This window comes from Falco biarmicus, chromosome 11 (genome assembly GCF_023638135.1).
Source record: "Falco biarmicus isolate bFalBia1 chromosome 11, bFalBia1.pri, whole genome shotgun sequence".
Lineage (NCBI taxonomy): Eukaryota > Metazoa > Chordata > Aves > Falconiformes > Falconidae > Falco > Falco biarmicus.
In genome coordinates this window covers 4,359,199-4,387,103 of record NC_079298.1, presented here as the reverse complement: position 1 = coordinate 4,387,103, position 27,905 = coordinate 4,359,199, and the positions used below count along the sequence as shown (strand labels likewise).

Below are 27,905 nucleotides of genomic sequence, written 5' to 3'. Positions count from 1 at the left end.
CCGGCCGCTGGTGCAATGCAGAGTGGGTGACACCGGGTGCTGGTGAAAACAACCTCTCTCAAGTTTTTCCACATAGGCTTCGGGGATCAGCAGAATCCTGTTCTATTTGCTGACAGTGCTTAGCCCCCTTCCCCAGGACCCCTCTGCTGGGCATCCTGCCACCTCGCGCGCAGCAGCAGCAGCATTGGAAAAATCCCTTTGGGATTAAATTTGACTCTAGATTCTGTAAGGACTTAAAGACTGAAAAGACACCCCCGCCCCCCGGGGCTGTTCCTTTAAGGGATGCTGGGTTTTCCCATGGACTGACTCAGACTGGAAACTCTCCGTGTTTCGCAGCTATCTAGGTCAGGCTCGCTGGCAGCCGCCGATGCTTCTCGCCACGCTCAGCAGCCCTGGCCACAGCAGCAGGCAGAGGGGCCCGGCAGCACATGTCCTGAGGACTGGCAAGGTAAGGACCCCCAGCTCTGCCCAGCTTCCAGCCCGCTCCCCCTGGGTTTAAAGCCAGAAACCCCCAGCCCGTGTTTCTTGGCTGCCACTGGCGTGCCTTAGCCGCTCCTGGCACGCGCTGCCAGTGAAGGTTTCGCACGGTTTGGGCTTGCACAGCTGGGACAGCTTGTTACTTCTTCATTTGCTTTGCATTTCTTTAGTGCTAATGTATGACGAGACTTTTTAAATACAGATATCAAAGATCAGTATCTCTCAACACGGCAACGACCTCGTTCCTTCTGGCTTTGGAGTCTGCAAATGCTTGTAAACTGGAAAAAAAAAGGGAACGTGACTGATCCCCGGAGGAGGCAGAGCCTGCGGTCTTGGCTTAGAGCTGGCAGCTGGGCAGATTTATTATGTTTTCAGCTTTTTCATAGAGCACAGGGGGTTTTCCCCCATTTGTTCTAACTTGCAGGCGGTTTGCAGGCAATGAGAGGCCTTTGGGTTCTCTTAGGGGGTCAGGTAATGGGAAGGCACTTGAAATCTGACTCATTATGAATACTTGAACAGTCCTTAAAACAAACGAGGTCAGCTCACGCAGCAGGAGAAATACAAAGGCATTAGCTGCAGCTAGTAGCCTTACTTGGCTGGAACAACAGAATCCTGAAGCTTTCACAGTGGCCTCTGGCTCACCGTGTCCCTCGAGGGAAAACTTGCTTCTAACACCAGAATTTTTTATGGGGTTATTTTCATTATTGCTCCCTGAAAAAGAAAACCATGGAGGCGCAGGGCTTCGCTCAGTTTCCAGCACTGTGCAGGTGAATGAGGGTGCAAGGCTATGGTGAGGGTCTGCTCAGCGCCCACCCCACAGCAGCGGAGCAGCAGCCTGGACCCCCCACAGATGGGATCAGGGTGCTGTGGGCTTGCGGGGAGGCTCTCGCCCCGGCCTTTGGGGGGCTGGGGCGTGCCATGCAGGCTGCTCCAAGAGGATGCTTCTCTTGGAAAAGAGCAATTCCCCCACCTCCAGGAGCTGCATTCCCTTGCACCCTGCTGCTCTGTGCCTGGGCTACTGCAAAACCATCCTGGTCCCATACCTGGCACCCCGAGTGCTGTGGGGCTGGTGAGGCTGGGCTTCCCCTCTGGAGGGGGGCTGGCCCTGGTGGCAGCGGAATCCAAAGAGGCTGGGGAGGAAGGCAAAGTGAGCAGGGAAAAATTCAAGCAGGACTGTGGGACGCGGACACAAGTGTGGCTCCTGGGGGAGAGGGGAAGCCCTTGCCTGGGATTTTGTGACTGTCTCGGGGGGGGGGGGGGGGGGGGGGGTAGCACTGCCAGGGAAAGCCATTGCTCGGCTCGGGCAGCACCTGCCGCAGCAAGGGGGTGGGAAAAGTGTATGGAAACAAGGGAAGTTTCTGTCCCATGAAACTGTCTGGTCGGGTCTGAGCATCTCCAGGGATGGAGACTGCAGGGCAACCCCTCTGGGCAGCCGGTCCCGTGCCTGGCCACCTTTAAAGTGATTTTTCTTACTTTTAACTGGAAATGCCTGATTTTAAAGGTAAGCCCATTGCCTCCTGTCCTGTCCCTGGGCACCACTGAGAGGAGTCTGGCTCCCTCATCTCTACTCCCACATCAGACACCTATACCCAAGGATAAGACCCCCCTGAGCCACCTCCTCTCCAGGCTGAGCAGCTCTCCCAGCCCTGCCTCACATCTCAGGTGCTTCAGACCCTCAGGCATCTCTGTGGCCTTTGCTGGACTCACCCAAGTCCATCCATGTGTCCCTTGTCCTGGGGAGCCCAGCCCTGGACCCAGCACTCCACACGTGCCTCCCCAGGGCTGAGCAGAGGGGCAGGATGGAAACAAGCAGCTTCCCCCTCACCCACCACACCAGACTTCTTGGTGGAAGGCTCTTGGGCTGCTCAGGTGTGATTTCCCTTCTGTAAACCCGTGCTGGTGGCTCTCATCACCTCCTGGTGCTCCGGCCTGTGCTGGGAGCTGGTTGCCAGGAGTGTGTGCTCCATCACCTGCCCGGGGAGGTAGGGCCGTCCTGCCTGCGCTCCCCCACACCCTCCCCACCTGGGGTCACCAAAACCTGCATCCATGCACGCAGCCGGATAAGTCAAGGATTGGAGAAGTTTCACAGGGATGAAAACTAAGAAAAACGTCACCAGAGGTAGAAACTTGAGGAAAGTGCCCCCAGGGATGCTCACCAGGGCTGGGCACTGGGCTCTGCTGCCGGGGTGCCTGTTACCCGACGTGCTGAGCCCCGCATGCTGGCAGGCTCCTTCCCCTGTGCTTCTGCTGCCAGCACAGCCTTGCTTGCCCCCAGGCCCCCAGGGAAAGCCCCCCCAGGCATCCCCAGCCCCACCTCCACGGGAGGCCCTGCGCTCCCTGGGGTGACGGCAGAGCTGGCCGTGGTGGGCAGCGGTGCAGCTGGTGGGACCACTCACACCTTTCCTCCCCGCAGACTATGCTGTGCGTGGGCAGCGGCCACAGTCCAGGCCATGGCAGGCTCCAGCGAGGCTTTGGTGATCCACGCCCTGCTCTGCTGCCTGTGCGGAGGTAAGTGGCAGCGTGGCACGGCTCGGCACAGTGTGGCATGGCCACCATGGCATCACCTTTGCTGGCCACCGGAGCAAACACTAGCCCTGCTGCTGGGGTATCGGAGTGGGAGCAGGGAAGTTATAAGGCTATAGCTATGGATTTTGGGGGGAGCATGTCATTAGCGTTGCAGGGGGCTCCCACACCCCACGGCACCCTCTCCCCCCACTCGCACCCTTGCAGTGGGCCGTGCCCAGCCGCGCTGAAGCCCGCTGGCATTGCAGCGGCGGTGACAGCAGCACGATCCTGGCTCTGCGCACACGAAGCCGAGCGCAGCTGCACCCTTTCCGGGAAGGCCAGATCGAGCGATACCGGCTGCGAGCTGGGTTTGCCAGGGCTGGTGCAGAGCCCTCATCTGATAGCGAAGGGCAGTGCGCCTGTGCGGGGGCTGCTGCACTAATCTCGGGGCATCAGAGCTCTCGAGATAACGAGTTATTTCCCTGCAGTCATTTAAACATTAGAGTAAAACCTAAAATGGGTGAAACTAGCTGTTTCCCATGCGAAGGGATGAGTCACCGGGTGCTGGGTCAGTGCTGAAGGCGGGGAGGGCGCTGGGGGGCACGGGCAGCCCCCTGCCATGCTGTTCTGCCATGCCGCTGCCTGCATCCCAGCAAAGCAGCCGCCCGTGAGGAGCGGGGCAGCCTGCAGGCATCATCTTCCCCCGTGGGGCACCCACCCAGGGCCACCCTGACCCAGGGGGTGTTGACACAGGTGTTGCAAGCATCGAGTGCTCGGGGCGCGTCTGGATCGAGCCTGCACCCATGGTGCTGATGGGCTCCAACATCTCCATCAACTGCCTTGCCACTCCCGGCTGCCCCCGTGCCGAGTTCTTCATCTTCCTCAACTACAGCCTCGTTGAGGGTCCCCTGCACCCCGTTAACAGCAGCACCGTCCAGCTCTGGCTGCACGATTTCCAGGAGCCCTTCAGGACCGTTGCCTGCTTCACCCGCTGCCCCAACAGCAAGAGGAGCCAGCTGGTGTGCGGTGCCAACATCCAGGCCGGCTGTGAGTACCCTGCCGTGCGTTTGGGCAACTTCTACTAAGCCACCAGCCTCGAGGAGGTCGGGGAGGGGTTGCAACAGCCTGAGTTTGGCACCCCTCGGGAGGGTGTCCACATGCTCTGCCTGACCTTCCCTCCGCAGACCCTCCAGACCCCCCCAGCAACCTGACTTGCAGCATCCGCGAGCGCTCGGGGCACCTGGCGTGCACGTGGGATAGGGGGCGGCTGACCCACCTGAGCACCCACTACACCCTCCACCTGCGCCGGTAAGGCCCCGGGGCGGGGGGCTGCAGGGTGGGCGAAGTGATGAGCGGGACAGGGCCAGAGGGAGCCGGTGCATGGTGTGCAGTCAGGGTGCCGCAGCCGCAAAGCCAGGTGACACCAGGGCTCCTCTGCTGCCGGCAGCTAGGAGTGGGTGTCGTGCCCTAGTTCTAAAGCTCACATCTTCCTGGGCTCCGGCTTGCAAACCGCACGTTAAACCACAGGTTTAGCTCTGCAGGACAGACCTTACACACTCAGGGCACTCAGTGGCCCAGCAAGAATTGCATCACATTGCAACGCATTACAGCAATGCATTTTTTGCAGATTTTTGACTCTTTCTAAGCTAAAGGGTGTGCAGAGGGTGTGGCCAGCAGTTTGCACCTACTGCTGCCCAAACCCCAAAACTGAAACTTCAGCAGGGTACAAGTGCCTGAGCCTGAAGCAGATGTGCCGGCTGCTGTGCAGCGTGCCACAGCCCTTCCAACCCAGCCCCGGCTGCTTTCTGTCACATCTGACGCTGAAGCCCCCGTGACACAAGACTGGCACGCTTTCAAAGTTATCTATTAAAGTAAACGCATTGAATCCTGTCATGCGTAGGCTTTGTGAAGAGAAGTGATTAACTGCCTGCCTAAATCTGCTTGCGTTCAAACTTTGAACCATGCAGCCAGAAAGAAATAGGAAAGTTCCTTTCCTATGGTAAAAATGCAAATGCCCTGCAGAAACATCAAGAACCAAAGGAAATTACTTACTAGCTGGCTTGAGGAGTGACAGACTCTGGGTTTGGAGGTGGCTGTGCCCCAGTCGTGAGCCAGGACCCCTTGAGAGCCGGGTTGTCTTTCCAGTGGGTGCCCGATCCTGGGACGGGCTCTGATCAGATCTGCCTTCTGCTTCCCAGCACAGGGCTGGCCGTGGTGAAGGATGCAGAGGAGAAGGATGCTGAGGAGAAGGGGGAGGAGGAGGAGGTCTTCCCCGCAGGCTCGCCAGTGCCGCTGAGCACACTGCATGGCAGGAGCCGCTACTCAGCATGGGTGCAGGCCAGCAACGCGCTGGGCACTGCCCGCTCAGCCCCTCGGCCTCTCGACCTGCAGGAGCTGGGTACGTCCGTCCAGCTGTCCATCCGTGAGCTGCTGGGGCTGTGCATGGCCATACACGCTGCCCTGAAGCATCGCTCTGGGGATGTGGGACCTGTGCAGCTCACACACAGGAGGGCAGCCCCCGTGGTGTGCCAGCACCCCCCCCCGCCATGCTTTGCTGGTTCTCCCTGCAGTGGTGCCCACCCCACCCCTGGTCGACAGTGCTGAGACGACAGAGACATCACCTCCCACAACCATCATCCACTGGAGAAGGCAGACACTGCTGGAGAACGTGCACTGTGAGGAGCGACACAAAGCCACAGGCACCCCAGCATGGCATGTGAGACAGCCTGGGACCCCCCAAAACCTCCCCACATACAGACCTGTGTGCAGGAGCTGCCTGCTGTTTGGAGACGCACCAGTCCTGGTCTTGCTGGAGACCCCTAAGCACCCACAGGCAATGGGAGGATTTGGGGTCATTCAAAAGCCACCCCTTTGGTTTGGTGCCAGTGGGGGGCACACACCCCTGGCCACCACCAGCCCCTCTTTGCCGGGGCAGGACAATTAACACTCTCCAACAGAGCAGGCAGCCTTTGGGGCAGGGTTATCTCTGCTTCTTAAGCAAAAGGGCAAAATTCAGAATAACTCTACAAGGACAAGGCAAAAAAACCTCCGGGGATGCCCCAGCGCACACGCACTTCACCGATTGCCCAGTGCACCAGCAGACACAACTACGCTGGGGGCAGCTCCACCCATGTCCCTTTTGGAAACCTCCCTGGGTGCTGACAGGGGCTGAGGCTGGATCCCAGTACCCACCGCAGCCTCCCAAATTGCTGTGGTGTCCAAAGCCCATGCAGCGGTGGTCTGGGAGCTCTCACTGCACCCACCAGCTTGCCCAGTGCATTAGCAGAGGGGACTGTGTGTGCACCGTGTTTTGCAACAGCATCAGTCTCAAAAAGACATGCTGGAGCCCCACAGGAGGCACAGCAGCGATGGGGACCCCTTGGCAGTCAGTGCCCCGGGGCTTAGCCAGCCCCATAGAGTCAGAGAACTGCGGAATCATTGGGGTTGGAAAAGACCTTTAAGACCATCAAGCCCAACCATTAGCCCAGTACTGCCAAACCCACCGCTAACCCATGTCCCTAAGCGCCACATCTGTGTGCCTTTTGAACACCTCCGGGGATGGGGACTCCACCACCTCCCTGGGCAGCCTGTGCCAGGGCTTGACAAACCTTTTGGTGCTGGGGAAGGACCTTGCCCATCCCTGTCCATGCAGACGAGGAAGGTAGTGACCACCATGTGCTCCCGCTCTGCGTGGGGGGCTGGCTGGGTCCCGCTTGCCCCTAGCACCCTGCTTCCCTTGCAGGTGGAGCTGTGGGATGGTGCGGCGCAGCACAGGCCCCGCGGGCGGCACGACCTGCAGAGTAACACCCAGTACGTGTTTCAGGTCAGGTGCCGGCTCAGCCCTGCCGACAGCCCCTGGAGCCCCTGGAGCCCCCCCTTCCTCTACACCACCCCTGAGGCAGGTAAGCTCAGCCTCAGCGCTGCTCTCGCTGCATTTTCCCACCCAGCCCTGGAGATGCTCCCCAGGGACCCTGCCTGAGCTCTGGCGCTGCACGGCTCATCAGCCAGCCACACGCATGTGCGTGGCATGGACCTGGCATGTGCACAGCGTGCACATGGCACAGGAACCTGCACATCCCCGTGCTGCCAGAGGCCACTGCGTGCTGTGGTGGCCTGGGAGGCTGCGCCACCGTCCCAGGGCTGCGGCCGAGAGCTGAGCACTGCCGCAGGCTAGCAGCTCCTCTCACACCCTCCGAGCACTCCTGGCCCCACAGGCAGGTCCTGGGGATTTGGGCAGGCTCCCGAGGCTGCTGCAGCGTGGGAGCTGGAGAGAAACAGGGGGGCTCTGCAGACACGTGGGTTTCCATACAGAAAGGATGGGATATGTTTACCCATCTTGGGTAGCTTGCTCGCTCCCCAGCAGTGGGAGCACCTCCTGTCCCAGGTGGAAAAGCCACATCACCCGAGGTGTCCCACCAGCCACAAATACCTGTCGTCCTGGGTCACCTTCCCCCGTTGCATCCCAGTTACCGCCCCGTTACCTTGGCCGGCGGCAGGCTGGGATGCCCGAGGAGCAATGTCCTCCCATCCTGGCTGCAGTGAGGAAGCCGGGGACACGCTCGCCCTACAAAGTGGCACTTGCTGCTGTTTGCAGCCTGGGTGGGAGCCCCAGCCGCTCCCCTTCAGCAGCTCACACCACGTCCCACGCTTCCTCCCGCAGCCCCTGCCACAGCCCCCGATGTCTGGCGTCGCCTGGGCCCGGCGTTCCCGAACGGCAGCCACGAGGTGACGGTCTTGATCAAGGTAACGCCTGTTTTGGTAGCTGCTGTGCCATTTTTGCATGCTCTGCTCCTCCCTGAAAAGAGCACCTGCCAAGAGGCAGCGGATGGCAATGCCCTTCCTAAAGAGGGACCAAAACTGGGGGGAAGGTGAGACCCCAACATGTCCTGGGGGCAAAATCTCTCCATCCTTGCACCATCCATCCCTGTGCTGCCCAGCCAAGGGGATGGCTGTCCTGCACTGGGGCAGCTCAGCACTGGACCTCATGCCCATCCCCATTGGGCTGTCTTTCTCACTGTTCACAGCCCCTGTCACCCCAGGATGCCAGAGGGAGGATCCTGGGCTACACCGTGGCTGCCGAGAGCCCCTGGGGAATGCTGCTTCTCTGCAACACCTCCAGCACGGTGTGCAGCATCCTGGTGCCCCCAGGAGCCCACACCCTCCGCATCACCGCATACAATTCCAAGGGGGCTTCCAGCCCGGCCAGCATCACCCTCAGCCAGGGAGCTGGCAGTCAGGAAGGTAGGATCTCACACATGCCAACTGCCGCTTTTGTCAGGATTGCAGGGGGAAAATGCTGCCTGGTGCATGCATGGCTTTAAAGGAAGGGGAAAGCCCCGGCGGTGTGCTACCCACCATGGAGGAACATGATAACCTCCAGACGAGGCCAGCATCCCCCAGAGATGGAGATGCTCCACAGCCACATAACTCAGCCCTCGGCCTCTGAAGGCAGCAATGACAAGCTTAAAAATAAGTTTGTCCAGCCCACGCTGGCTGGCAGGACGGTGCTGTGCGGCAGGCTCGGCACAAGGGTGCTCCCCTGCTCCGTGCTCCCCAAAATAGCTCCGGCTGCCTCTGCCAGGGGGAGCCCTGGCTGGGAGCTGGGTCCTTGCAAACAGTAAGGGAGGGAAAAGAAATCCTTCCCTGGCCACCGTGGGTTCCCTCCAACACAGGCTGTGGTTTTCCCCACAACCACGCTTTCCTGTTTCTGAAAAAATGTCTCTTTTAATGAGCAACAGGAGGGGAAAGTCCCATTCAAATTGAGGACAAATATATGACTAAAAAGAAACTAAGAGAAATAAGGTGGAAAAATTTCTCTAATCTCCCATACTTATCAGAATCACACGCCTTTCTTGTAAGAAGTGACAGGTAGAGTGTTTCAGATGGAACATGGCAAAGCTGAAGATATGCTTTGTGATACATGTACGTGAGCACAGAGGTATCTGGGTGAGCAGAGAGAACAGGAGTTAGCAGGGCTCACCGAGGGAGCTGAGCTGGACCTGAGCGGGGAAAGGGGTAAACCCAGGCTCACCAGAAAGAAGCTTCGGGGCAGGACACCAATGTCTGGGGGACAGTGTGCCAGCGAGGTCCTTCGGTCTGCTGTCCCAGGGGAGGCAGGGGATGGAGATGCACGTGGCAGTGAAGACACAGGGGTTATTGGCGTGTTAGAAACCATGGAAGCATCTGAGAATGGTCACATAAGAAATGGGGCTTCTGCCCTAAATGGGGGGGATGGGGAGCCCAGCTGAAGCACACCTACAGCGGCACAGGCGGGTAAGCAGCACAGGGAAGCTGGAAACAGGCCAGAATTTTGCATTCCCTCATCAGTCCTTACTTTCAGAAAGGACATTTTGCCGGGGCTTGGCTGACCCTGCCAAGTCTCCTGCTTTTTGGCCGAGGTCGGGTGACAGACCCCTTTCCGTCTCTCTCGGCAGAGTTCCCAGCCCCGGTGGCCGTGGAGGTTAAGCCCGACAACCTGAGCAGGGTCTTGGTGGCCTGGCAGCCCTCACCCCGCAGCAGCAGGTCCCCGCTCTGGTTCATCGTGGAGGGGGTTTCCACCACCTGGTATGGCTGGGAGGAACAGTATTTTTGGAAGAAAGTCCCACACCAGGAAACACACACATACATCCGAGGTAAGATATTCCAGGAGTCCTTTTGCTATTTGGTGCAGTTCATCAGGGTATTATAAAGCCAAAATATATTATAAAGGCAGAGTTTCATTTGAAATTAAGCCCCTGCCCACTTGTTTTTGGCAAGTGGGACAATGAAGAGCCCTTAGGGAGCAAGGAGGAGCAAAGCAGTAGGAGACACAAGGGCAGTCGGTGGGATCTGGTCCCCCAGGCAAAGGTCACAAGGAAAGAAGGGACAGGGTAAGAGAATGAAGTGACAAGTGAGCTGGCAGGCAGGGGAGCCACAGTAGACCTGCAGGGCCTGCCCAAGCACAGAAGATGCATGCGTGTGCTTAAAGGGTGAAGGGGAGAAGGTACCACACTTGGTGCACCAAGGCTGAGGTTTCAGCACCCCTCCTCCCGGTGGGGCCAACCTGCACAGCCCGGGCACCCCGGGCCTCCTGCTCCCCACATCGGTTCTGGTCTTTACTGGGTTTGGGTACTCCCTAGTCTTCGCTCTGCCACAGGGTTTTTTAGGAGCAGCTCATGCAGCGGCTTTCCCCAGGGGAGGCGTGTGGTGGGCTCGGAGCCGGACAACCCCGCACACCTCCACCCACTTTTACCACTCAGCAACAAGCCCCTGAGCAAGCCTAGAGCTCTGACAGCAGCTGACAAACACATTTTTAAAAGCAAATCTTGCTTCTTTCCAGCAAAAGCAGTAGCAGGAGGTCACATCAACGTGTCGGTATACGCAGTCTACCCCGATGGAGTCAGCAGACCGAGCTCTGGCCAAGGTAAGCCCCGCTGGGTGGAGAAGCTGCCGCTTGCTGCAGCAGAGCTCAGCTTGATGTTTCATCCTCAGGGTTCTCACCACCTGCCGGTTTTGTAGAATCACCTTGTTCTAGAAACAAGATGTAAACCCCTCCCGCATTGACCAGATAAAAATGGGGCTCTAGATAGAAACCAGCTGGCTGCAGGACATGAAAAATAGAGATTTTTATCAATGGATCTGTATGAAAAACCTTCTCTAGCTGATCTCTGCTCCTGCACACAGACCTCATGCACATGAGAGCCACATCTTACTTCACAAGACACACCAGTGGAGGCATTCTCCCTTTTTGTGATAGAAAGGATGACATTCCTGCTTTGCACATCTGACAATAGAGTGTCACAGATAAACCAAAAGATAAAAACCAACTTAACAGAGACAGGCTGGCCAAGCTGCAGCCTGACCCTTTCTTACCTGGGGCGGGAAGCAAGCAGGCTTCAGTTCTGGACACTGTTTTAGATAAGAGCATGGGCCAATTTACAAAGGAAAATAAGGATCGCCATCATCTCCTGCACTGCATGTGTCGGCTTTGGCTGTCCTCAAGAGCTGGGCACATTATGCTCCCTGAGCTGTCCCATCCCTCTGCTGGTCCTCACCCACATGGGCCAGGATAACCCACCCACAACTCAGCATCTCAGCTGAGGACACTGTCCAGCACCACCGTATGTGCTCCATGGGCACCACAGACAAAGCCCCCACGGTGATGGAGGCCACACACGGCAGCCAGCAGTGGCCCAATAGGGCCGCAGAGGCAAGGGAGGGCTGAGGTCAAGTCACAAAGTCAACCCACGGGCCAGGGTTTGGACCTCCAGAGCTCCTCCAGCACAGCCCAGACAGGGGTTGAAGGCCCAGGCTGAGCTTTAATAGGGCTGCGGGCAGGTGTGGGGGTGGGGGTCCCAGGTGATACTGCTCAGGGCCATCAGGACCTGTTAGTGCCCTGGGTGCCCTGTCAGAGCTGGCTGCAGCTGCAGGCAACCACAACACCTGAGGATGTCGTCAGTTCACCCTCCCATGCTGTGAGGCAATTTCAGATGAGTTATTCAAAGCTGCCCAGATACTTTCCCTACAACAAACCAGCTCTGTGTTTCTGGTTGGCACCCCTCGTGGCTTTGGGAAGGGCAGTTAGTCAATTTTTTCCCCAAGAAATGGAAACAGGCATACCTGACTGGTTCATCCCAGGCTGTTCATGGCTGTTGGCCGTTATCCTCATGGACACACCGACAGCCTTCGGCTCTAGGTGGGTCAGGGTTTGGGCACCTCCAGCTCTGGTGACATGAATCTCCAGGGTCCAGATCCTCAAGTGGGATCAAACCTCAGCAGCAGGTCTCCACCTGCGTGCAAGGGGGAAGAGCTGGGGGTCAAAAGGAGGATGCTCCTTGGCTTGGAGCAAATGGCCTAGAAACATGATAAATGCTTAAAAACAGAGACTTCATCCCTAGCAGTTGCAGAGACTCCTTTAACAAAGCTTGGGGGGTTCATGTGGGGAAGTACCAACGTGAGACAGCAATGAAACTCGTGTCTATGACAGGGTTTGCTTCCAAAGCAACACGGCCCACAGCTGACACCCACAGGGAACTCCTCCAACTCGGCCCCACAGCTTGAACCTCGTTCTTCAGCTTAGATTGAGCCCATCCATCGTCAGTAAGGCATTACTGTAATCATACTAGATTTTTTAAAAATTTATATAAGTTCATTGTGCAAGTGATACCTGCCCCACCCCCCCCCCCCCCCCAACTGCTGGATGCCCAGGCTGCAGAATAACGTGCTCCATCACTCTCCTTCCACAACCCCGTACCCCCAAACTGCTTTGCAGCGTCTGCAGCACGCTCCAGTCTGCAAACCCTCTGCTTAGGGAACCGCGTTGTCTGAACTCCAGGAGCTCTCCTAGGAGATGCATGTGCTTCAGACACACAAATTGGAGACAGGACTTTCTCAATACCTGGCTGAAATTAGGTGGCCCATGTTGTTTAGGACATTATAATATATCTATTATGTATTATGGATATAGGATGCTGGGTATCCTTAATTGTCTTGGCCAGTTGAAGCCCCGTGATGTAGATGCGGATGCTAGCTGCTATTGTTATTACTGCTGGTCCTCTGCTGCCCTGGGAAGATGTTTAGCTTGAGCCTGGTGATGGCCCCACTCTGGGGGAGGTGGCTTCTCGTCCCTGCCCTGCTGGGACAGCTGGCTTTTGGGGACAGAGAGGCAAACATGGGGAGCAGCAGGGTTTTTCCTAAAGCAGCCAGCCAGAAACTGCAGGGTACAGAGGAGTTTTCAATGTGGAAATGAGGGGTTTCATAAAACACCTGGGTCCTTGTACTTCTAAAGATGCACTGGCGTGTCTGCCCTTCCCCAATTTCTTGGCTGTCTTGGGAAAATCCTGCTGCCACTGTGAGCTGTGCTTGCATAGGTGACTCTACAAAAGGGATCCTTTACATTGCCAGGTGCTCTGGGGGCATTTCCCTTCCTTCAAACACAACGTGGATCCGCTGCCACATCAGCAGCAACGCTCACCGCCGTTGAAAGACAGAGCACAATCATAGGGAGCAGGGCTGGAAAGGACGATTTGACAATTACCTGAGCCCATGGCAAGATCAGCTGTATTGCTTCTGTCCCTGACAGATGTTTGCTGAGACTGCTCTTGTATTTCGAGGAAAAGGCAGCCTCCCCTGGTGCTCCTCAGCCTTGCTGCTAGAGCAGTTGTCCTCCTTCGCCACCTGCGCTTTAACTGCTGCAGTCCAAGGTGACAACTCTCGTCCTGCTCACGGTGAAAGGGGACTGGCTGCCCTCCTTGCCCTTGCAGCAGCGCTCGCTTCCCACCCCGGCGTGCCTCCCCACTGCGTCCTCTGCCCGGGATGCTCCGGCTCAGCACAGCATCCCAACCACAAGCGTGCACACTGTGCACATCCCAGCAGAGCCCCCTTTTCTTGCCAGGCGGCCCCAGGCACAGCAGATGGCTCCAGCTGAGGTCTGACTGCGTGGCAGCATGGCTCCTTCCCTCTGCAGCCAGCCGTGCTGCTCACCCTGGCCCGGGGTGGTGGCCGGGACCCAGGCAGGGAGATGACCCCAGGGAGATGCAGTGGGTGGCTTGTCCTGACCACAGAGCTGTGGTTCTGCTCCAGGCTCAGGCCAACACAGGGTGAGATCACCCTTGCCCTGGACCCTCACCCCTTTTCTGTAGCAGCAACAGCACCATGTATTTGTTAAGAAGAGATCCCAAGGGAATGCCTGAATTTGGCCGGGAAGAAAACTTGCTGCTTATTTTAGCAAAAATATGCTTCTTGCCATGGCAGGGTCTTGAGCTGCAGACCTTCCCTTGCCGCACAGCCCGTCACACCACAGGTATCGTCAGAATACTCAGTCCCACGGTGCTCAGACACCTGGGGGTACAATCTGTAGGTGCTCAGGAAAAATGGTGTACAGTCCCTCAGGAAGGCAAAATTCTTGTTGCAGGTGCTGAGGGGAGCGATGTGCATGGATGCTTTGTAATTGGGGTTATGTGTTCATCAGCATCTCGTTTAATTGGATCTCTGAGAAATAGGAAATGGTGTAGAGTCCAGCCAGAGGCGGAGTTACCAATTGCTTTAGGGGGCTTTATTTTTCTCACTATACCATTATTTATTTTTCTGTGTGTTATTGACAAAATAAAAACAAGCCATAGCTTCTGTATCACCTGCTGCCCTCTAAATGAAGTTTCGGACATTTTTTTCCTCTCTCTGTTGAAGTCCCTGCAGAGGACCAGCTCCTGGGCAGCACCTCCAGCGAGATCTCCCACGGTAAGCAGACAGGAGCTCAAACTGGGTAAGCCCGACTTTCACCTTGCACAGAACCAGGAGTTCTAGCCTGAGCAGCGCCTGCCGCATCTGGCGATGGGGACGCAAAAGTTCCCTTGCACTTTGGAGAGGTCAGAGCCAGAAAAGCATCTTTTCACCTGGTGGGGACATGAGCCACAGGGCAGGAAAGGCTGCGGTGCTCTCAGGGATGAATTGTGCCCGTGTAATGCGTGCCTTAAGTTCTGCTTGTTTATGAGACTTGTAGTATAATGTACATTACAACAAGTAGGAGAGAAGCAAACCAGGCAAATACAAGATGATGTTGACGTATAAGACCACAGCGATAGACTGTTTCCATCTTGCAGTTGGAAGCAGAAACTCATTTAAGCATTTCCCATCCATTTTTTCTAACTCTGGTTATGCTCTGCCTTGCACATCTTCTGGTAAAGCGCACGTTACCATCTGCTGCAGCACTTAAAGCAAAAGCAAAGCGAATGTAAGCCAAAGAATTCAGTTCGGCGACTCTGGAAAGTAAGGCTATGTAGGAAATGGCTGAAGGCAGCGAGCGCTCCTCTCCGAGATAGCATGGCATGGTGGGGCAGCATGTTTGGTTTTGCTTTTCTCGGGGCTTTGCTGCAGGAACAGAGGAGCCAAAGGGTAGGGGAAACACTGGCGGCCGCTTGAGCAGAGGTGTGTGCTTCCCAGTGAAAGCCCGGAGCGGGGCACCCGGCTGATGGCTTTCCTCTCCGTCCTTCCCAGATGGTGACATTGGAGTGCTCCTGGGACTGGGCATCAGCGTGGTCACGCTGTCGGTTGGTTTTGTAATCCTGATGTCTAAAAAATCAGCCAGAAAAAGGTACGGTTTTCTCCCCCACAATTTTTTCCTTATTTCCCTCCTACTTTTCTTCCAGAATATTTCAAACCTAACTGCAGGACCCAGCCCTTTTCCCTGCAGCCTGCTCTTACTGAAGCCAGCTTCACCCATTGACCAGGTTGCTGTGTGAAAAGGCACTTGTGTGCTCTCCAGTAAGGCAGAGACCAACAAAAAAAGTCAGAAAATCGTTCCTCTGGAAAGGCCAGCCTTAGGGACACATGGGATTATTACAGAGATATAAGGGCAGGGGATAGAAAAGCACCCTCCGCAGATAAGTTTTATCCTAGGACTTGTTCCTGCCAGTTTTGCCTGAAGCCCCTCACTCCCGGACCCGGAGGGGCAGGCAGAGACTGGAAGAGTGGAGCAGCTGGAAAACTCAATGGGGAGAACCTTAATACTGTTTTTTTAATACTGACTGCTGTTTGCTAGGCACCCCCACAAACCAGCGCTCATCTATCCCTGTTTGCCATTTAACTGGAACAGGGATGTCCAGGAATCCCAGGCACTGCGGTCCCTGGCACAAATCCAGGGTGACCTCTGTGGCACAGAGCTAATGGTTGGATCTTCCCAACAAAACAAAACAAAAAAATAGTGGACAGGAGACCTGGGGGTTGAGGATGTCAAAGGTTCCTGAACCCAGCCTAATCCTTCTGTTCTCGGTGTAATTGTGGAACACGGGCATTTCAGCAGCAACAGGGACTGCCTGTTTTCCCGGGAGCACAGCAATGCACCAGAATGCCAGCAAAGCTTAGCAAAATTAAAATCTCTCACAAAAGATTTTCATTTCTGCAGCAGTTTTGGCTGTAGGAAAATCAATGTGCATCACTGCTGTGTGTCCAGTTCCATCAGCTCAGGGCACACATGCCGCCTCTGGTCCCTGCACACAGCTTGGTCCTCCCCTCACCCCCCAGTTCAGCAACATTTTCGCGCACAGACAAGTTTGACCTAAGGGATTTACCTAGAGTAACTTGCAGTGCTGCTCGGCAAACCTGGGGGGATGATGTTGGAAGATGAAAAGCTAGAGTTCCGATGGGGAACTCCCATCGCTATGGGGCAAACCTGGGGCTTCCGAGCCTCGCGTGAAGGGTGGATGTGCTGCTTCTGCAGTTTCCTCCTGCATGAGGAAAAAGTGACTAATAAAATGGACTAACAGCTTGGCTTTTTGGTTTTGTTTTCTTTTCTTTTCTTTTTGGTAAAGAATTAACGCCACTGTTGTGTCGCTCTTGCCGAAATGGCTGTCCGAAGACTTTCCCCACATGGAAAACAGCAGCGTGGTAAAGGCACTCCAGGTAACCGCCCCAGCACCTCCCAGCTCTTCTTCACTTGTCTCCCCTTAGAGGAAAGCTGGCTCCAGAGCTGGGACAAACATGGCTGGGAAGAGGATTAAGCTCTAACGGACCAGGAGCTGATCAGGAATCATTCCCCAGGCATTTGCAAGGTGCCTGGGAGCCTGGTTTAGCCGAGGTCTTTAAACCTTGCTTCAGTGCGCTCCTTACTCAGTGGCCACAGCTGACTCAAGCTGCCCGTGAAGTGCACGCAGAAGCGTGGAGACAGGCATGGCTGCTCCCCGTCTTCTCTTGTCCCCCTCGCTGCGGTCTCCTTTGCAGGGGAGGTTGGATGAGAGGTGGGAAGGAAGATGGGACAAAGACAAGAAGTCCTCGCCCCATTTCCTCCTTGGGATGCTCTAGTGAAGCTCTCCCGTTGGTAAACTTGCCGCTTTGTTAATACACTCACAATTTTTTTCCAGGAAAAGAGTGATTCCACGAGTGACAGTTTCTATGAGCCGTTCTTGGACAGCAGTGACCCCATGGTTACGGAGATCGAGGAGGTCCCAGTGCACGAGGAGGACAGGAACATGGTCACCAGGAGGAAGCCCAGCAGAGAGGTCCCTGAGGACGGGCAGCACCCGGGGAGCACAGCACCAGCCAATATCGTGACCCCGGAGCAGATCAGTGACTACAAACCTCAGGTGTCTGGCGGGAACCCGCTGGGGTACGTAGCTGCCAATATTTACCCCTCGCAGCCCCCTGCAGCCCTCCCAGAACCAGAGATGAACACCTTCTTCAGGGACTACACCAGCCCCGTCCCCAACCTGTGGGATGGGGAGGGAGGGGAGCACCCCATCTGTCTTCTGGAGAAGATCAACCTCATCTTAAACAGCAGCCGGAGCGGGCAAAGCCACGTGTTCGACTCAGCCCAGGGGGGACACGGCTCCCTCCCGGGGCACCAGTGGGGGCTCGCGCCGGCGGGTGATGTTCAAGAGCAAATGCTGGTCCCTGACGAGCTGGTCTCCTGCCTGAAAGCCATGAACGGGGAGCCGGTGGATATCAAGACCTGCTTTCCACAAAGCATCGGGAGGTCATTTTGAGAGAAGCTGTAGTCACAATTAAAAACCCAAAGTGATGACCATGGCACGTGTCAGCCTTTGAGACTGCAAACAGCAGAACTGGAGCAAAATGCCAAATCTGAAATCTGCCCTCTTGATTGACTACGAATTCTTGTGGCTGCTTGGAAACTTTTGGCCAGTAAATCACAATTTTAAACTTACCTCATATTTTCACAAGCAAAAAACCTGTAAAACTTGGATTCCCATAAGAACCAAAATACAGAGCAAGCAATTTTTGCAGGATGCGATATGCTTCCACGATTACTCCAAGTCATCCTCTTGCTAAATGCTTGGAGCATTTCATCCCTGGAGCTGATGGCAGTCAAGATGGATAAAATGACCCCTCAGACATCCTGATGGAAGTGTGTAGAATAGCTTGGGCTCACTCCTAAGGAGGAGGCACTGCGCCAAGGCGGATTTCTATATCACACAGCATACATGAACACCAAGAACGTCAAACCTTTTCTGTATGACAGAATAACCCGATTTCATCTTCCCTCCCATTCAATAATAAAACCCACATCAGGTAAGAACAAGCCTTCACCACCCGCCAGGCTGATTTAAAACCTCTCCCTAAACTGGTTGCTGGTCAGATTCTTCGCTTTGGGTGAGGTATTTACCAGCTCACGGCAGCTTGTCGGTGCCTCAGCCTTGCTGCGTGAAGCATAGTGTGGCACAGCGAAATGGCATTTATTAGGCACATGACAGGGAATTCGGATCTTCTGACATCCAGAATATGAAATACAGGAGTCTTCTTCCTGCTGAGCGGTTGTGAAATCATTTACAAGTTTTCCTGGGACTTAAGAAATGTTGCCAAAGCAACCAGAACCTCCCTGGAAACGTGAGGTTGGATTATCTATTCACGGATTACCCACACCTTTTTAAGGATCCAGTTTTTTTAAAGGAATACAAGCATAAAAGAAGTGTACAATGCTCTGTAAAACACCGAGCACCCAGCACTCCCTGTGAGGTTTGCTCTGCCAGGCCTTTTCTCCTACCTCTTACACCCCAGCAGAGACTGGGTTTGGCCTGGAGCTGCAGCCAGTGGAGGTGACACTGTGTGTGGCTGGGGTGGGGAGGGGTGCTGGTGCCAGAGCTGCACACCCGTGCATGCCAGTATACACCCATGCATGGCCATCCACACTCGGTGCATGCCAGTGCACACCCAGTGCATGCCGTGCACACCCAGTGCACACCCATTTGCAATACTGCACACCCATGCATACCGTGCACACCCATGCACACCCATTCACACCACTGCACACCATGCACATCAGTGCACACCTGTGCATGCCCACAGCTGCACGAGCATGCTGCAGAGCTCCCAGCCACACAGGTGTGGGGGCAGGAGGTCCCTGGGCTCGCTGCCTTGGCTGGCTGGGCCAGCTCTTTCCCCAGCCCCACAAGCCCCCACCAGCCAGCAAAGCCATGTTCTCCTGGTTCATACACATGCTGCCTCGGCGCTGTCCTGCAGCAGCACGTGGAAACTCCATGCAAAACTCCCATCAGACACGGCCCGGAGAGGCTGGTGCCTTCTCACCTTGCATCGCACCGAAAAAGCAAGAAGCGCACAGCTCCCGTCAGTGCTACCAGGAGGGACCCAGGGGTGTAAATCCCCCCTGCTAGCATCTCAGCATGCTCACAAGCATCCCATCGTATTTGCGTATAGTTTTGAGTCTCCATTTACAATAGGCAGCACAAAGAGCCTCTGAACCATAGACCCGCACACGTGATTGCTGCTGGCTGGGGAGCCCATGGAGCTGGCAGGGCGCTGGTGGCTGAGCTGCCCGTGGAGCCGGCAGGGCACTGGTGGCTGAGAACATTCACAAGGGATGTGTCTTCTAAGAACGACATTAATGCCAGCACATTAAAAGGCAAAAGGATTGTCTGGCTGTGCATTACCAAATCAAAATCAGTTAAAAGCTGATGTAAATGCTAACCTATACGTAATCACCTGCCTAGAGTGATCCCCTTCATTATTATGAAATCACTTTTTGCAGTAGAACTGCTAAGCCTGGAGATTATAATCTTTCTTTCAGTTTTTGCTAGGCACTGTGTGCGTTTCTCTAACAGCTGTTGCCCAAATGGGTTGATTTTCTTGCTTACTCCTGGATGCCTCCAAGCCAACGCTGCTGTGCGCTGCGCTTGTCTTCTTCCAACAACCCAAGCGATCTGGCAAGATGGGGCAGAATTCTTCTTTAGAAGCAGCAGACTGTTTCCAAGCCAGAAATGTGACTTTTACATGTAAGTGAGTCTAAAATTAGCGATTGCTGTCTCTGCAGGAAGGAAATCGTGAAAGAAGAGCCACGTACTATCAGCAGCCCAAATGTGACATGGGGAAGGTTTTTTTTTCAGTGTCCACATCCTGAGACTCACGCCACCTCAACTACCAACCCCTGTGGGTGAAAATGCTCCTTTTCTTGGAAAACAAGGCTGAAAGCCTGGTCTTACCTTTCAGGCGCCTGCTGGTTGAGCTTCCTGCTCCACTAACTCCCTCCAGGCTGGGCACCCGTGGGCACACCTGTGGGCAGAGCTGCGCAGCTCCTCTCCTCTCGGCAGCCCCGGGCACACAGTGGCGCAGGGCTGAAATACTGCCCTGCTCTCACCACGCGTGCCTGCCCACCGCTGGCAAAGCTGCCGCTGATTTCCTGCGGGCTGAAGGAAATATTTCTCCTTTACATGGGTGCATGAACACATCCTGGTAAATACGGACTGGTTACTGGAGAAAATGGAAAGGGCACAAATATATGTGTGTGTGTGTATATATGTATGTATATATATGTTCCAACTGAACTGTTGGATACTAATACACAATATGGCTCCCCCCCTCCCTCCCTTCTAACCCATTTGGACAGTGCTTGTTTCTACCAAGGGTTTAAAAGAAGTGACAGGCTTGATCTGGGATGGATACCCGTGATGCTCACCTCTGGCAACGAACGCATCGCTGGTTAAATTGACCAGTGTGTGAAGACAGCAGGAATTTTGATCATCGCCCAATATCCCGATGCCACATTGTGTCCTCAGTTCCAGATTTTTACTTGTCAGACATGCTTTTTGCTGGGCTGTTTGTCTTTCTTGCTTTGCCTTTGGAAAGCCCTTTGCATCCTGCCCGTGCCTTCTTTCCACCAAGGGTGGTACTCAGGGATGTAAAGCAGCACCGTGAGTGATGGGGATCGGGCTGTGGGCACGCAAGTCCAACACCCAGGTCCTTGTAGTGAGCGACCCTTGGACATACGGATGGCCCAGTGTATTCAAACCATGGTGTTGCTCTGGATCCGTTTATCTTAGCATCTCAGGGTTCACACCCTCCCTCAAATATTACGTGCTCTCTAATTCTTGACATTGGTATCTTCTAAAGCTTTTCCTAAGTTCAGTTGTATTGTTGGCAGCCGTACCTTGTGTCTGTGATTTCTGCAGGTTATTTATCAGTTTGACAGTGAGCTTCAGGGGTTGTTCAGCTTCATTGCAACATGGGTTTATAGACCTTGGAGGCATGAAAAGGAACGATATGCTGGGTAATGTCTCTGCCCATGGACGGCATGCACCAAAACACCATCGCTCTAACGTGCGCGAGACTGCAAACCCATCTGCGAGTGGAACATGTATGCAATTATTTGATGACATTTTCTTTTTGTGCCGAATGAGTAACACGGAGAAAGTGGCTGCTGTCGAAGTTATAGCTGGGGGGCTTTGCACAAGGCAGGCTTTTTTGTTGTGCAGAAGCGGTGATCCCATGTCCCTTGACGTAAAGGAGCCGTGACCCCACACCGTGGTGCCACAGTCCCCCAGAGGAGGCAGCTGGAGGCCTGCAGAGGTGGCCCTCGCCAGCCTGAGGAGGAGCTCAGCGAGAGGAGTTTTGGTGCAAGCTGGCAGCTGCCGTCCATCGCGGCGTAACGTCATTCCATATCAAAGCAAAATCGCTGCTGACCCGCAGAGATGCACCGTCAGGCTGTGCCTCACTGCTGTGCACAGGCCTATTTTTAGATAAATGGAAGGAGAGAACAAATTAAAAACAAATAAGAAATTGGGTGTAGTCTCTTCCAGGCGCCAGCCAGCCCAGGGAGCAGCAGAGCCACCCGCTGCCTGCTTTTATCTCCACCCCGTCGCACCAGTACCGGGCACGTCAGGTGTGAGCTGCTGGTCCCGCTGGGGTGCCAGCCCCCAGCCCGCCAGCCTCCCGCCTGGCCGGAGGAGTTCCCAACAGTGTGACACAGAGCAGCCACTGGCACTGCCCCACTGGGACAGCTGGGACAGAAGGCTCACCAGCCTTCTTCCAAAAGCAGGCTTGAAAATGAATTACATGAAATGCAGAATAAAGAAATAATAAATAACACATAATCAATTATGCATTAAATATGCATCAATAGCCACAATTCTAAATCATTTATGCTGCTGCTCCGCCACCATTACCAGGCTTTTTGCAGGAGGATGTCGCTCGTGCTGCTTTAGCATCTGAAGCACAGGAGAGCTGGGCTTTGGTCTCAGCTCGGTCACCAGCCGGCTGCATGACCTCCGCCAAGCCCCTCTGCCTCCATTCCTTAGCCACCGGGGCCGGACAGTCACAACTACTGCCTCTGATAAAGCCTCAGGATCTAAAGTCTGAAAGCACCGTACAGCACTTGGCAACAGGAACAGTACAAGAATACGAAGGTAAGAGTTTTCGGAGCGATCTTGTGCCACCGGTTTTTATTCTGTGTATGCATTGGCCAGACTACTCCACGCTGACAGGTCTGCCAGCATTTGGTTTTCAGCAAATCGCGGAAGAGATTTAGTGGCAGATAAATAGGCTGCAGGGACTAAAACTGGATTAAAAACATCAACGTTTCACAAAGCTAAATAACAACAGTGTCCCGCTGGGGGTTTCTGAATGCACAGCTGAAAGATCAAAGCCCAGATCGTGACCAACGCTTGTGAGCAAAGCTGCAAATAGACGCCTGGATCAGCAAAAGCCTTCTGAAAACGCAGCGGTGGAAAAATGACAGCCGATGAAATGGCCACATAACGAAAGCAGGAACGTTCATTAGCAATGATGCTATTTGGTATGGCCTTTTCCATTCCTTAGCCTTCAGGAGGATTAATTCTGTAAGAGGGAAGAGGAGGAGTTGTTCACAGGGCAAAAGGGCTGAGCACAGCAGCAGAGACTGAAACCAAGCCTGCGTTTCATAGAAGAGGATGTGAGAAGTGAGGCTGTGGCTTGTGTCTTGAGGGGCTTCAGAGTGTCAGCTTCACAGAGCTAAATCCCATGAAAATGTCACTTGCAAAGCAATGGGAGCGGGATTCGGATAAAAGATCAAAGCAGGCATTGAACACAGTGAATAGAAAACAAACTATGGAAGTGATCTACTTAAAGGAGATTTCAGGATTGCCGCTCATCAAGCCAGCCAAGCCTTTCCTTAACAGGGAGGAATTAATCTTGCCACAAGAACATTAGAAAAACCCACAGCTGTTAACCTCTTAAAGGATGCAGGGCGATGCTGTGCTTCGCACATCATCCAGACCATTTTCTAGAACGGCACTGCCCGGCCCATGCTCTCCCTGGGAATTCTGCCTCCCTCAGCTCGGTTACCTGCTCACGAGGAGGCCGGATAATTGCATTTACCAAAGGAACTGATTTCATCCCCCTGGGTTAAGGTAACTTCAGTGAGAGCCCCTGGCACACACGGTGGATGTCAAACGAACAGAGCCCACGTGCAGGCTGCCCGCAGTACTGAAGACAGACGAGCACGCGGTGGATTGTTGCCTATTCTACTGCTGTAGCAGCGACTTCAGCATCACTGTGGTGCCGCGGACCAAAACTGCCCTGCCCAGGTCGCAAGGAGCCTGGCAGCCGAGCAGCTGGGCGTCACTGAAGCAGCCAAAGCTGCGGCAGCAGGAGAGGCAGCAGGAATGAGCAAACCAAGCTCGGTTCGTGGAAGCAGAGCGGTGTGTGCTCGGGCTGTGGTTTGACACCCAGCAGCCTGAGCAGCTGTGTCCCCTCCACCACCGTCCCACCTCTTCCACCACACTGACGTCAGTCACGGCCCTGCACAGCAAATTGGATCAAAGAACTGCTCGTAATTCCGAATTACCTGTGATTTGGCTTTGTTGATCCTCATATTCAACACAGAATTAACCTTACCTTCTTTCAGCTTCTTGAGTGGTTCAAAGGCTTTGGCACTGGTGCTGCACGCTGGGGTGGTGACCACAGAGGGCTGACATGCCCTGTGTTCGTGCCGCCGGCTCTGTCCACTCCAGAAGCCCCCGTCCTCAGCTGCCCGCAGTGGCCATGCCATTGAGAAGGCTTTCCCCCACTGTTGAAACCAGCAGCAAAAGCTTAGCATTGAAGAACCGAGGACCTTCTCATCCACGGGGAGAGGGGCCGATGATGGAGGGTTGGCAGCGCTGCAAAAATGCACAGACTAAATATGAAATTGCAACAAAACACGACTACAGTTCTGACAGTAGGCTCAGCGCCGTGCTGGCAGCGTGGCCAGAGACCCCTCACTCGGTACAGCTCTGCCATGGCGCTTTGCCAGTGCCGTCCCTGCTACAATCAGATCTAGAAACTGTACTCTGTCCTGGAACCTCATCACCGGAAACAGGGCGAGAAACCAACAGATATTCAGAGAAATCTAGAAAAAAAGAGCAGGCTGGGAGGAGTGACCCTTCTACTGGGTAAGAGGTGCCAGCCTGAAAGCAGGCCCTGAACTCCTGAGGTCTTCAAGCAGGCAGAAAAAAAAAATCCAGTTTTTTTTTAATAATTATTTGTCCTTGCTGACTTAACAAAACCAGAATTACGTCAAATGCAAACTGAAGACAAAATATCGCGGCATACCTTTGAAAGAGTGGGGATGCGAACACCATCCCAACAGCTCTTCCTAAGCTGGACTAGAGAATGTGGTAAAAACAAGAACTCCAGAGAATATTCTGGAGGAAATACATTAAATAAACAAACACTACCCCTTCCTGAGTGACCACTGATGACCACCACAGCAGGGGCTTTGGGATATACTCACATTCGCTTGCTGTTTTGAAGCACCCAGTAACTGAGCCCCAGCGCTCTGTCACTCTTGTCATTTCGATGCTGATGAGTCACCACCATTCCTTCACCATTCTTCTTTCTCAAGGTTATTTCCAGGCACAGAACCTGACAAAACCAGAGAGTGCAAGGGCTGCACCTGCTCATTTCACTTTTTAATTTGAATTCTGTTTCCTTCAGTAGTACTTTTCACATTAGCACTTGCCTATTTTCTGACTGGGCTCCAGCCAGCCTTCTTCAACTGTCAACTTTAACTTTCTCTGATTTGCATTAAAATAGTTGGAAAAGAGGCAGCTTTGCACCATTTGAAACGTCTTACATTTTTAGATAGCTTTTATTTTCTTCCTTACAAAGCCGATACGCACAATGGCTGAATGAGCCATTCCTGGTCTTCTGGTTTGGTTTGCTACAAAAGTCTCCTTTTATGCACACTTTTGATCCCAGAGATTTTATTTTGTCATTCACTTCCAGAAGCTGAGCATGAATTGCCGCCATAGTATACATTCAAATTTCATTACATCAGTTACATCCACTTTATATTCACTATATTCACTACCTGTAAGGAAAGTCCACATTTAAAAAAAAAAACAAAACAACCAAAAAACCCACCAGGATTCAAGGACTCGTTTTCCTTATCCCAGCATTCATGGTGTTGGGGGGTGGGTTGAAGCAGAGAGCATCCTGACCTCAACACACTGAGGGCATCTACCAACGGAGATTCCTTCCAGGTTTGTGTCGCTGGAAGCTGTGCGGAAGGCAGCGAGGGAACGGCCGGTGCCCGTCCCTTGTGTCCCACGGGTGGGATGCACCCCCTGCCTCCCCTGCGGTAGCCCCACCAGCAGCTGCTGCAGCAAGGCTCTGCTAGGAGGCAGTTTGCAACCGTGCTGCAGGCGAGCAGGTCACTAAAGGGCCCGTGGACGAGCTGCCTTGGCCCCTGCCCTGACTGTGCAGGGGCACGTGCCATCCCTCGTACAGGCGTCACCCCGTGCACGCCAGGCTGCTGGCACAGTGTGGCGGCTGCCGGGGGTCTTGGGCGGCACGCCTTCACCTGGGGGGGATTACACCCCAGAGTCACAGCATGGTGGGGTGGGAGGGCAGCTCTGCAGACCACCCAGCCCCCCACCGTGGCTGGCGCAGGGGCTCCCCGAGCAGCCGCACAGAGCCGCGTCCCGGCAGGTTTGAGTGTCTCTGGGGACGAGACCCCCCAGCCCCCCTGGGCAGCCCGGCCCGGGGCTCTGCCACCCTCCTCGTGAAGAAGTTCTTCCTCATATTCAGGTGGGACTTCTCGTATTGCAGTTTGTGCCCGTTGCCCCTTGTCCCATCACTGGGCACCACGAAGAAGAGCCTGGCCCCATCCCCCTGCCACTCGCCCTTATGATATCAGAACCCACCAATAAGACCCCCCCCACCACAGCCAGCAAGAGCCCCTCTCCCTGCCCTCCCCGGGGCTCCTGCCCTCTCTGCGTTGCCCCAGGTACTCCCGGAGAGCTGGCCACTGCCCCACCGAACACCATATGCCCTAATGTCACCGCTGCTGGTGCTTTCCCCGGCTCATTTTCAGAATGGCAGACGCCCCCTCCTCCCCGAGAGCCGACGACTCTGTACTTTCCTTGACCTCACCGCCTGCCCAGGGAGCAGGGAGCTGGGCACGGTGACATCTCAGCGCTGGCAGCTGCGTCTGTGGCAGGACCTTCTGCCTCAGCCCCGTGGCCGGGCACAGGGCAGGGGCTCTGGCAAGGGGTCCCGCTGCAAGAGCATACAGAGCCCCTACTACTCACATGTACCACGGGCTTTCTCCTGGAGCTTTGTGTCAACACAAGCCAATGAAGAAAGCATCTTATGAAAAAGCAGTTTGGTGTTAAATTAAGCAAAAAGAAAAGGTAAGATAAAAAAGGGGGGGGGGGGGGAGAGAAAAAGAAGGGAAAAAAAGAGAAAAAAGTAAAAAGAAAAAAGATAAAAAGATAGAGGAAAAAGAAAAAAAGAAAGGAAAAAGTAAAAAAAGGTAAAAGTGAAGAAGTGGAAAAGGAAAAAGGAACAAGGAAAAAGTAAAAAGGAAAGCAACTGCATCCTATGGAAGGCAATTGATAGGTGATTTTCAGCTTAGCTTCTTGTCACCACGACACAAAACTCTGATCGCTTGGACCACCTGCCGGGCATCTTGCTTTAAACATATCACGGACAAGTAAAGCACCGCTCAGTTCCCTCAGCGCCGGCTGAGCACGTCGTGTAACGGCTGCTGCCATGGGTTTTCCAAAAAGGAGAAGTAAATACCTGCAGCGAGGGGAAGGGATGGAGCAGGCCTCGTCGGCACCGTGAGATGAGCTTCCAGACGAACTCCTAAAGGCGTTCTGCTTTGAAATCACGCCAGTTCTGGTTTTGCAGAGCATAACTCGAGCCTGCACTGGGCAGCAGTACTGTGAAAAGTGAAAACGTAGCATGGACTAGAAGGAGACGGAGGGGAAATAGATAAAGTGCTCAAGAAGAAACCGTTGACCTGCATGGCTCCGCAGGCAGAGGCTCACCCCGCTCGCCCCTGCCGGCTCCTGGCAGGCAGCGGGGGGGCACGTCCAGGGGCACCCCCAGGCTCGGGGGGTGCAAGCTCTGTGCCTCCCCTGCCCGCCCGCTGCCCCCAAACCCCTCTGCAGTTCCCAGCTCGGCGCAGTTAATCACAGCGGGGAGGTGCTGCCGGGACAAACCGAGCGTGTCACCCACATCCAAAGAGCAGTGACAGTGACACGGTCCCTTGTGTGACACCTCCCCGGGCACGGCTGGGGCTTGGGGCGCCGAGACCGGCGGGTGTGCGCCAACGGGAGGCGGAGGAGCAGGTGAGAAGGGGCGATGGGGGGGTGGTCGGGGTCAGCCCCGCTGCCCCCGGGGGGGCGGCGCTGGTTTCGGTCTGACTGCGCTGCCCCCAGCCCCAGCGCTGTGCGGGGAGCGGCGCCCGCGCCTGGCGGCCATCGCCGCCGCCGGGGGTCCCTGCCCCGCCCGGGGGTCCCTGCCCCGCCCGGGGGTCCCTGCCCCGCCCGGGGGTCCGGCCCCCCCGCCCCCCGCAGGGCCCCCCCGCCGGGCCGCGCACAGCCCGAGGTGCCGGCTGCCTCCCGCGGCCGCGGGCAGCGGTGAGTAACGGGGCGGGGGGGGGGTGGGGTCGCCTGTCGAGGGTGGGGGTCGGTGCCCACACACGCGCACACGCCCCCCGGGGGTGCGAGGTGCTGAGGAGCGGTTCCCGGGGTGCTGGCGCGGCGGGGAGAAGGTCAGCGGGGTGCTGGGGAGCGCAGCTGCCCGCGGGTGGGTGCTCCAGGACCTGGCTGCCCCGGGATGCCGGTCGCCTCGGGATGCTGGCCACGCTGAGGGGTTTGCTGCCTCGGGATTATCCTTGCTCCAGGATGGTCCTTGCCTCGGGGTGCTCCCTGCTTCGGGATGGTCCCTCCCTCAGG

The 27,905-nt window shown here is 55.2% G+C and overlaps 3 protein-coding genes across 12 annotated transcripts in view; 2 read left to right on the top strand and 1 right to left on the bottom strand.

Moving 5' to 3' along the window:
* Window positions 1-238: 238 nt before the first annotated feature.
* Window positions 239-18,218, top strand: IL23R (interleukin 23 receptor). 3 transcript variants are annotated; one of them, XM_056356643.1, is made up of 15 exons: window positions 239-448; window positions 2,891-2,985; window positions 3,875-4,029; window positions 4,167-4,290; window positions 5,181-5,380; window positions 5,553-5,698; window positions 6,725-6,884; window positions 7,643-7,725; window positions 8,007-8,223; window positions 9,417-9,614; window positions 10,301-10,384; window positions 14,146-14,196; window positions 14,953-15,049; window positions 16,266-16,356; window positions 16,815-18,218. In XM_056356643.1, the coding sequence occupies exons 1-15, from the start codon at window positions 368-370 to the stop codon at window positions 17,433-17,435; spliced, it is 2,403 nt and encodes an 800-aa protein (XP_056212618.1). In that variant the 5' UTR covers window positions 239-367; the 3' UTR covers window positions 17,436-18,218. The 3 variants fall into 3 exon arrangements, with proteins under 3 accessions (XP_056212618.1, XP_056212620.1, XP_056212617.1); XM_056356645.1 differs by having other exon boundaries at window positions 336-448; window positions 3,736-4,029; window positions 6,806-6,884; XM_056356642.1 differs by having other exon boundaries at window positions 336-448; window positions 3,736-4,029.
* Window positions 18,219-19,794: 1,576 nt separating this feature from the next.
* Window positions 19,795-27,905, bottom strand: part of LOC130157252 (uncharacterized) — a 14,740-nt gene continuing 6,629 nt past the window's right edge. For 4 of the 6 annotated variants that reach the window (XR_008824747.1, XR_008824750.1, XR_008824749.1 and 1 more), the window contains one exon: window positions 24,787-26,885. Coding sequence is in view for 1 of the 6 variants with exons in the window: in XM_056356662.1 (XP_056212637.1) it covers window positions 22,337-22,533; window positions 23,572-23,834; window positions 24,449-24,618 (630 nt within the window). In the remaining 5 variants the exon portion in view is untranslated. Of the gene's footprint in view, window positions 22,534-23,571; window positions 26,886-27,905 lie in introns of those variants that run through there. The other 2 variants (XM_056356662.1, XR_008824751.1) reach the window with 2 other exon arrangements.
* The window catches only part of IL12RB2 (interleukin 12 receptor subunit beta 2), a 22,991-nt gene continuing 21,966 nt past the window's right edge, over window positions 26,881-27,905 (top strand). For all 3 annotated transcript variants that reach the window (XM_056356638.1, XM_056356637.1, XM_056356640.1), the window contains exon 1: window positions 26,881-27,296. The gene's annotated coding sequence lies outside the window, so the exon portion shown is untranslated. The remainder of the gene's footprint in view (window positions 27,297-27,905) is intronic.